This window comes from Penaeus vannamei, chromosome 2 (genome assembly GCF_042767895.1).
Source record: "Penaeus vannamei isolate JL-2024 chromosome 2, ASM4276789v1, whole genome shotgun sequence".
Lineage (NCBI taxonomy): Eukaryota > Metazoa > Arthropoda > Malacostraca > Decapoda > Penaeidae > Penaeus > Penaeus vannamei.
The window spans coordinates 19195666-19205665 of record NC_091550.1 but is presented as its reverse complement, the minus strand read 5'-3'; the positions used below and the strand labels follow the sequence as shown (position 1 = coordinate 19205665).

The following is a 10000-nucleotide window of genomic DNA, read 5'->3' as shown; positions in this document are numbered from 1 at the left end:
ATCTTGCAATGACATACATGGATGATGTATGTATGCATGCAGAAGAAACCCTAGTTCCGGGTATAACTTGAAATTGTCCTTAAAGTTGCAAATTGTATTACTGGATTATTTTCTTCCTTTCTTTTTACAAAGATAAATGATAGTGGAGAAGACTTGCAACTTGTTGTGAGATTAGTACAGCAGTTGGGAGCAGGACAGCTAGTCTTGGATCTTGCATTGGATGCCATATGGCTTGCTTTAAGGTGAGTGAGTTTTGTTCATTTCACAATATATATATGCATATGAAAATGTATATGATAATGGCAGTACTACAGTGTAGGTATTCTATAGAGTAAGAAGTAGCTTCTGTTGAATTATATTCCTGATAGTGTGTGTTGATTGGTATATATGGTAGGTATGCTTTAAAATAAACTCCAAGCCAGAGAAGCATGCATTAATGAGTATTTCTGAGTATCACATTCTACACTATCAAGGTGTACTGATAAAATATGCAATGAACCAGTTGAAATGCATTTACATGCATACACTCTTTTAAGTTATGCAAATACATACAAATACTTTGAGATGAAAATTAGTGTTAATTATGAATTTATGCAAATAAGAAATACAAAATGAATGACTTTAGAGCACAGTATAACCAAAAGGAAGTGGGTATATGTATGCGGGTGTATATGCTACTGGGTACACATACGTGCTCACAAGGTGCCAGTAGGTAATAGATATTGGAGAATTATCCATTTATGTAATATTTGATTTGTATACAATTAATTTTATGACTTGAAATATTTGTAAACATAAAAGACCATTAACATAGGAAGGATTTTTTTTTTCTTCTTCTTCTTCTTCTTCTTCTTCTTCTTCTTCTTCTTCTTCTTCATTTTTTACTAGAAACCAGTTGAATTAATTTGAATTAATGAGCCTAATGAATTGTGTCATTTTTTCAGGCAAAGTGTTGTTCCAAAATTTTGGCAGCATTTTGTGACATTTGAGGCCCAGACGAATGGTAAAGAGGATGATGCTGGAGAGGGAAGTGTTGAAGTTATGTCGCGAGTGGCAACAGCAGTTAGTGAGCTGTATGATAGTGCTGGGTCTTTTGTGCCACAGATTAACAGGTAAAGGCTGTGAATTTTCATTGGACATAGGATTTTCCATGATCATGTCAGCTCCAATAGTAAAATAATGCTAGCTGTAAAGTAGGCACGATAGATTGCTTTTCCTTTAATTTTGGATAATAGGTCAGCAATGTTAATCAGATATTGATATGGTTTGAACATTAAGACTTCAGTCAGATTTATGGTGAAATATTCTGTCAAATTCCAAAAAGTTTCTCCAGTAGTGATTTTAGACAAAAAATATTTTGCATTATTTTAATAATGTTATGTAATGGATAAACATTTGTTTGATATTATGAGCAGCATTTTATAATAAGAGCTTGTTGCTAAAAATATTCAGGCTTGATACCAGTGTATAAAAACGATATTCAATATTTAAGAAAGTTATATGCCTAATAATATAGATAGTGGCATTTTGATATTTCATTTTTTATTTGCATTAATTGGAACCATACATTTTGAACAATCCTTTACTTTCTCTTATACATCTTCAGTAATAAAGGATTGATAGAAAAATTAGGTCAGGCATTCATCATTTCCACGGACAAAATGTTATGTGCTAATTGTGTCTGAAGGTGTGAAATGCTGTGTGAGCAGTCGGGTGCTAAGTTTGAGGATTGCATTCCTGGGGGATTGATGGAACATTTCAAATTGCACCTGCGAGCGACATTGCACAGTCAGATGCCTTCCTCCTTCATGCACCTACTGCACAAATTCTACTCTGCGGCATTTAAGGTCTTCTATCAAGCGGAAGTTGGAAGCCAGGGTTGGTCATTTTGTCCCTTGTTAAAGACGTAATATTATTTTTTGTTATGTTGTTATCTTTTCCTTTGTCTGCTTGTTTTAATATTATGAATCAGGTTGCTTTTTATTATAATAATTTACTATGTATTGATTTATACAAAAACTGTTCTATCAGGTAAAAGAACTGGTAAATGATGTTATCAGTTTGTTTGTTTGTTTTCTAATAAGGCTTCATTAGAAATTCATATATGAATATTTACAAATGTAAAGTTAGTATCTAGTAATAATTATGAACAGAAGCAAATTGTATAAATATATCCCTGGTACTTTTATAAACATTTTAGTGGAAGAATCTGAGGAGGTGACTGACGAACCAGTGCCATGTGGGGGCTGCGGAGGTGCCACAGATGCATGCCACTGCCAAGCCATCACCAACACATTTTGTCAGGTCAACAAGTTAGTATAGTGTTGCCTGAATATTCATGGTTTTCTCTTGTTTTCTTTTTCTTCCTGATTTTTATATTGTATGGGGATAATTTTTTTCTAAGATGTATCATGTAATTTTAGAAGATAGGCCTACTTTCTTCAACTTTGATTTAATTTCCCTGTTGAGTAATAAGTTCCCTAGTACGAAATTATCCATATGCTCTGTTTGTGTACAAAATAGACTTTCATGATTTTTTGCAGGAATTTGTTTCCGCTTTTGTTTATGATTATATTGCTAGATGAATCAGATCCTTTTGTATCTCTCCCTAAGGGAATTCTAGTCTGATCAAAATGTAGAAATGTTGTAATTTTTTTTTCTCTCTCTATTAGGCAATTATATGGACTGGACCTCCTGGAGAGACTGGCTGGAGACATCATCTCTTCCTTACTTCTTTCTGTCATCACTGATCATGTCTCTACTACATGCAGGGACTCATATGATCAGTCCTGTATCAACCAGCTGGAAAAGGTGAAATTCAGATTTTCTTCCTTTTTTTTTTCTTTTCTTGTTAACCTGGTGGTAGTAGTTGTAGTTTTAGTTGTAGTGGTCATAGTAACATCATTATTTATGTTATAGTTATTATCAAAATTGTTGCTTCTCTTTTTGTTGGTTGTTATCACAATTTTTTGCATTTCATAATGTCAGTCTAGTATCAAACTCGTTATAGTTAAGTATTTAATTTTGGATTTTGTCTTCAAAATCTTTTACTACATCTTTTTTTTTACCCGCCTCTTATTGTATGACTGATTACTTTATATTCATTTTATTGCAGTGGGTAGAAAATGTTGTGGTTGGTTGGCTGGAGTTGGTATACTGTGGAAGTCGCGGCCAGCTCTCCTCAGCAGATGCCGCCATCCAGACTATGGTGTCTAATAACCTCAACCAGACGTACATGACAGCACTCTACCATACCTACACCACTACCAGAATTGACCAACTATTCAATATTGTTATTGGTAAGTGGATTTACTGGAGCTTTCTTTATTACTGATGATTTATGAAAAGTTCGCGATTATAGGAATAGGGTTCCAAATGGAAGAATAATTTGGAGAAGGATGAAGTAAAGCTCCATTTTAGTAAGAATAGAAATAAAATATGATTAAGAATCAATCACAAAGTATATATGTATTGTTCTGGTGGAATTTCATTTATGTATGAAGAAATATAATACATTCTATTGCCTTTGTGTTCCAGAGTACCCTGAATCTCAGCCTGCTCTAGAAGACATCCGTGAGTGTTTAGATCGCACTCACCTGAGGGATCGCTTGGTGGAATCCCTTCGCTCAGCAATTCAGGTGAAGCTCAGCTTTCTTACACAAAACTTCCCCATAATTTGCTTATATTGGATTTTTGGTAACTAATTTATAGTGTAAATTGCAGTGAACCATGATAATTTTTCCTTACACTGGAATTTTCTCAAAGTTTTAAAGGAAAATATTGTGTATGCTTTTTTCAACCATCTTTAAATGATGTTTCAATAGATCTAGTGTACTTCATTCAGATATAGAATTACTTTTATACACACTGGTGGTCAGAAGGACTGTTTATTCAATAAAAGTATTCTAAGACCCCCTTTTATTTTCAGACACGTCTTCTACATCCAGGAGTGAACACAACAGATGTTCTGCATGCTTACATATCAGCCATCAAGGCTCTGCGTGTTTTAGATCCCAAGGGAGTCCTCTTAGAACTTGTCTCAGAACCCGTCAGGTAAGATGATGGTGACTAGGACTGCCCTTCTCCAAAGTGTTTGATGTATTTAATAGTGATTTTAAGTTTATTTATATAATATATATTGTATTACAAAATTTGGATTGTATTATAGACTTGTCCCTTATTTTCCCTAGACAATACCTTCGTGGACGAGAGGACACTGTAAGGTACATTGTAACCAGCTTGACAGATGAGAGTTGTTCAGAATTGTCTGAGGAGCTGCTTGTGGCTGCCCCATTAGTCTTGGATGATTCTCATAGTGATGATGACAACATGGACAATTGGGAAACTTGGACACCAGACCCTGTACATGCTCACAACTGTAAGTGGTGTAATTTGATGAAAAGTTCAGTTTGATTCACAGGTACAAATTGCCATATATTAAATGCTCATCAGAATTTTTTGATAAGCTACTGTAAAGTACCTATGAAGTAAAACTTCACTTTTACTATTCAGGTTGTAATTAAGTAAGAAAAAACATAAATTATGATACTATACACTGTACCAAGATAAGTATCATATAAATGTTTATAATGCAAGTGTAAGTAGAGGCACTTCCCTTAACATTACATGAGCCACAGAACACTACCGAGGACAGTTAATTTGTATCTTAGGAAGGATAACTTCACTTTTACCATTCAGGTTGTAATTAAGTAAGAAAAAACATTAATTATGATACAATACACTATACCAAGATAAGTATCGTATAAATGCTTATAATGTAAGTAGAAGTAGAGGCACTTCCTTTAATATTACAAGAGCCACAGAACACTACCAAGGACAGTTAATTTGTATCTTAGGAAGGATAACATTGGAAAAAATTTTAAGTGAGGAGGCAAATATTGTATAGCTGGTGCACTAAATGACAGGTGTTCAGAACATCAGCTTTATGACAGGGAATTTCGATGTACACATGCATGGAAAAAATAAGTAATAATGATTAATTTCAAAAAATGGAATTAACTCAATGTCACTCCTACTGTTACATACTATCTCTGCTATATGCATTTATATTAGCTTCATATATAAGAAAGCAAGTTGGAGCAATTTAAGTAAATAATATTTTTTAGGCTGGTTCTATTTTCTATTAATCGTACCTGTTTGCTATGGGATGGAGGGGTAGATAAGTTTTTATAATCCATACCTGTTTACAAAGCAGCCACATTGCTTTGATTATGGTTTACCAAAAGAAATGAACTGAGAAAGACATTTACTGGGCTACATATACATAAGAACTTTTGATTTCTATTACTGTTATTATTGTTGTTGGTATTATTGTCATTGTTTTTATTATATCCTTTATAGCTATAAAAAGGAAAATAGAATCAGTTAAAAACCTTTGATTAATGTTAAAGAGTATATGCTGTCAGGAGACAATTACAGATTAGTGACAGTTTTGTAAAAAGAAAAGATATTGTGATTGCATTTTGTTCAGGGTAAATAAAGTAAAACAGAATGGCCAGTATTCCCAAATCATGTTCTATTGCTTTATAAATTTAATGTTATAGATGAATTTGAGTTCTAGTGCTTCTTGAGATGCATTTTAGGGTAACTAACAAATTCAATTTCAGGTTTTACAAAATTACTATTGTCATAGATTCAAGATCTGAAAAAAGTTAATTACAGCATTGCCAACAACATTCAAGTCCATATATTTTGTTGCAGTTTTCATGGCACTAACTTCATGGCTAGTGCCACTTTTTTGACTGTCGAACTTGTTAAAATTGTCTTTTATGGTTTGTAGCCACGGCAGTAGGCATTGTGAGACCAGGATGTGCAAACCTGGTGATGTCACAGATTATGTGGGTTATTACATGCCAATCAAAGTATCATTTCCTATGTTTTCAAAATATATGCTTTTTTAATGCTAGGATATTATGACATTCTATTTTTTATAAAGTTTTCAAACTGATATTTCGTAAGCACTTTAAAGATTTTTTTTATCATTAATTTTTCTGATACTAAGTTGTGATGATATGGATACATGTTACAATGGACTGTATAGTAAGATATGTATTTATAATTTTCTGTTTATGACAGTGAAATCGAAATCCCAGCGTACTGCAGACATCATATCCATGTTGGTCAATATCTATGGAAGTAAAGATGTCTTCATCACAGAGTATCGCACAATCTTAGCCGACCGTATTCTTTCTCAATTCAGTTATGATACTGAAAGGGAGATTAGATATTTGGAGCATCTTAAAGTGAGGTAAGACCTTATTGTTTATGTACAGGGTAGGTCATTTGATATGATTTAATTCTTGTTATGAGTTTAACATGGAGTTAGAAATAGTAATGAAATTACTTCAGTTTTATATTTGAATAAGATAGCTTCATAATTGATGACAGCCTGATTTGAGACCATTTTTAAAATAACGAGACAGAAAAGTTGAAGAAATAATTTGATAGTTGATGTAAAAGTATGTAGTAATTATATTTTATGCTAACAGGTTTGGTGAAACTCTTGCCCTTCTTCACAAGTGTGAGGTGATGGTGAAAGATGTTGCAGATTCCAAAAGAATCAACACTTCCATAAACTCAGATGAAAACCCACACAGAGAAAAGCAGAAATTCCCAGTATCAGCCATGATTTTGTCTGCACAGTTCTGGCCCTCATTCAAAGAAGAACGTCTACAGGTGCCAGAGGAAGTCACAAAAGAGCTGGAAAATTATACAGAAGCTTTCCAGGATCTGAAGGGCAACAGAACTTTGAATTGGAAACCTCATTTAGGACAGGCATGTTACATTGTTGTAGAATGAGTAATAAATAGTATGCATCATCATGAACACAAAATTATTTTTAAAATGGTACACTTTTGTTTTGTATATTTAATATGTAGGAGATGTATTTTAATGTTTTTATTTATGTTCAATATTGTTTTTACATAAGACAGGAAAATATGGAAATGCTACCTAGTGACAGAACTTTACTTAACTGTTGCCCTAATGATTTATAAATCTATTTGATCTCTTTCAGGTTCAGCTTGAAATTGAACTTAAAAATCGTACCTTGAATTTAACAGTTACACCAACACAGGCCACAATTATTTACCATTTCCAAGAGAGGAATCGGTGGAGTATAGATGACCTAAGTACCATGACACAAGTCCCCAAAACAGTATTGAGGCGGAAAATAACTTACTGGCAAACACAGGTTGGTTTACCATTTGGGTGTTTGGTCAGAATAATTTGGGCTTTGTAATAAAACAGTCAGTTGTAAAAATCATATTTTCATTGCTATGTTACAGAAATTTGTCATTGTTTTCAAGCAAACTTAAACCACAGGAAATTAATGCAGTTGTTTAATTCTTTTGTAGTTTTCTTTTAGTTTTTAACTATGCTTTTACATCTTTTTTTCTCTTTTCTTTTCTTTTCTTTCTTTTTTACTTCTTTTTTTTGTAGAATTGAGAGAGAGACAGACAGAAACAGAAACATAAGGGGAGGGGAGAGAGGGAGAGCACTACAGTTGGGACAGAATGTTTTGATATATGGATATTTGTTGATATGTATGGCTATTACAGTAATGAGACTTTTGATTAACAGTGTGTTAAAACAGGGGAAGTTCTTGACAAACTTATTAAACTCTTACAGGGAGTACTACAAGAGGTTGAATCAGATGTGTTTGTGTTAGTGGAAGGAGAAGAGACAGGTGAGGAGGGTCAGACTGCCGCAGCTGGTCTCCCTCTGGCAGACATAGCCCCACCAGCCATAGAAGAAGATGAGGCAGAGAGTGTAATGGCCTCAGCTCAAGACCAGAGAGAAGAAGAACTGCAGGTATGGCATGATTTGTGATAATTACTTGGATATATTAGTTTTTCTCACTTCCTTTCTTCTTTTATTCGCATTTGTAAATGCTACTCAGAGAAAAAAGTTTTTCTTTTGAGACGAATCAATGTATTCTACTGCTGCACAGTTCATTCAAAGGTTAATAGGGTCATATTTTAGTAAAATTTAAGCATACATTAGATACGTGAAGGAAAGTCTTGTCTCATCCTAAGAGAGATAGAGGTAATAGGTAGGATAGCTAGATTTCTGTAACTTGTCACCAGTTATCACCAACCTATAAATTGCATCTTCACTTTGGTTAAGATAAAAAGATACATATTAAAATACAAACTACCATTCCTTTTTTCCACAGGTTCTCTGGTCATACATCGTGGGTATGTTGACAAACCTGGACTGCCTACCCCTTGAACGTATCCATGCTATGCTCAAAATGTTTGTACAGGGGTCAGTGGAATGCAGCCCACAAGAACTAAGGGCTTTCTTGGACCGCAAAGTACGTCAACATCAGCTTCTCCTCACGAATGGATTATACAAATTGCCAAAGAACTGAGGAAATTTTTAAACTTCTTTATTGTTTACGTAATGTAACTTATTCATTGTTTATGTAATGTGTAAGGTTTTTATATCTGATTATTTGTTAATCTTCCTGGTGATGCAAAAATATTTTTTATTTTTTCGTAAATAACACTGCTGACAAAAGAATATATGAATATACAACAAGGACTGAAAGTGAATCCCTTTGATGTTTTATTCTCCCATTTTGTTTGAAGGCCTAATATAAACAAGTGGACTTGTAGAGAACTTTCCACATATAGTTACTGGCTTGTACACTTGCAGCAGTTTAGTTGCTAAATAAACTTGGGATGTGCTCTCATCTGTTGGCAGGCTTTTATCTGAGGGAAAGAAATCTGTCTTGAATCCTTTTGTAATTAGTTTTCCTTCATAGGAATTTCAGAAAATTAAGATTTTCTTATTTTTGTTATTATTCTCTCCCATCATCATCTTCAGCTTTCATTTTATATTTCTTTTTCCTTTTCCTTTTCTTTTCTTTTCTTTCTGTCTTTTTTTTAATATTCTTTTGCTTCTGTATGACTCTACAGCATCAGGAACAGTACAGGAATAGAGAGGTCATTTTCATTGAATACAAGTTGCCAGGTAATATAATTTGAACCTTTTCTGCTCCTGATCTAAGAGAGCCAATTTCACAAGAGCATTCAATAACCTCATATTCTTTTAACTTGATACGCAGTGTCTATGTAAAATAGGAGTGTTACCACTCAGCATAATTCACAAATTATTTGAACAGGTGTGTGGGGATTATTCTAGAATAAGTTACAAAATATTCAAACTGGTATGTATGGAATATCCCCATTAGTTGATCAGAGGTGTCATTTATTATGTGGCTGCAGCCCTTGCCTTCATTTTATTTGTGTGTTCAAAAGGCATATGAAACAGTTTGTAAGAAAGATATCCTATGGCAATCTAAAGATGAAAAGATGGAATTTTCCTTGGAAATTGTTGCTCAATCTATCCTTCAAACTATCACTATATAATTAGAAAGTTATTTGGATGAGATATATGCCACACTGATAGCAAACTGAACATCACAACAAATGAACTAGTTATACTCATAGTTTTTCTGTATCTCTTTACTGTAAATATTCCTTTTTTAATGAGCAAAGGGTTGTGTGTTCTTTTAAACTTGCCAACCCATATAATGTTGGAAGATGGAATGAATTGGGAACTACTGGGGTTGAAGGACCATTACACTTAATTTAAAATGGGTGATTAAAATCCCTTGCCCGTTGTTGCCATGGGGGGCCTAGGAGATGGAGACTGACCCAATGCCAGGTATTAACCTTACCTTGGGCCTCAGCCCTCAAATCAACTAATTTTGCACGGTCTGCCCATCTTCCTCCCTCCTTTTCCTTCTCTTCCAACTTCTACTATCCACTTCCTAAGGTGTGAGAGTTGTATTGAAAGGATGAAAGGCTGACTTTGTACCAGACATGAACAGCCTGTGAGAGCCATGGGCATGGCATTCCCCTGCTTAGTTGTCTAGCCCTTGCCCCTCAAAGGGCCTCTGAATAGTAGACTATTGCTCTCCCCAACATACTCCAGGCTCACCATGGCCTTTAATGAAGTTTATTTTGGT

General features: G+C 34.2%; 1 protein-coding gene across 1 annotated transcript in view; it reads left to right on the top strand.

Annotated features, from left to right (window-relative positions):
- mr (anaphase promoting complex subunit morula) overlaps nucleotides 1-8579 on the top strand; it is an 11029-nt gene extending 2450 nt beyond the window's left edge. The window contains exons 2-15 of the mRNA XM_027381820.2: nucleotides 133-242; nucleotides 945-1112; nucleotides 1688-1878; nucleotides 2201-2312; nucleotides 2673-2811; nucleotides 3116-3299; nucleotides 3538-3638; nucleotides 3929-4053; nucleotides 4191-4378; nucleotides 6097-6268; nucleotides 6510-6795; nucleotides 7037-7213; nucleotides 7651-7833; nucleotides 8198-8579. Of these exons, the coding sequence (XP_027237621.1) occupies nucleotides 133-242; nucleotides 945-1112; nucleotides 1688-1878; nucleotides 2201-2312; nucleotides 2673-2811; nucleotides 3116-3299; nucleotides 3538-3638; nucleotides 3929-4053; nucleotides 4191-4378; nucleotides 6097-6268; nucleotides 6510-6795; nucleotides 7037-7213; nucleotides 7651-7833; nucleotides 8198-8395 (2334 nt within the window). The 3' untranslated portion in view covers nucleotides 8396-8579. The remainder of the gene's footprint in view (nucleotides 1-132; nucleotides 243-944; nucleotides 1113-1687; nucleotides 1879-2200; nucleotides 2313-2672; nucleotides 2812-3115; nucleotides 3300-3537; nucleotides 3639-3928; nucleotides 4054-4190; nucleotides 4379-6096; nucleotides 6269-6509; nucleotides 6796-7036; nucleotides 7214-7650; nucleotides 7834-8197) is intronic.
- Nucleotides 8580-10000: the final 1421 nt, after the last annotated feature.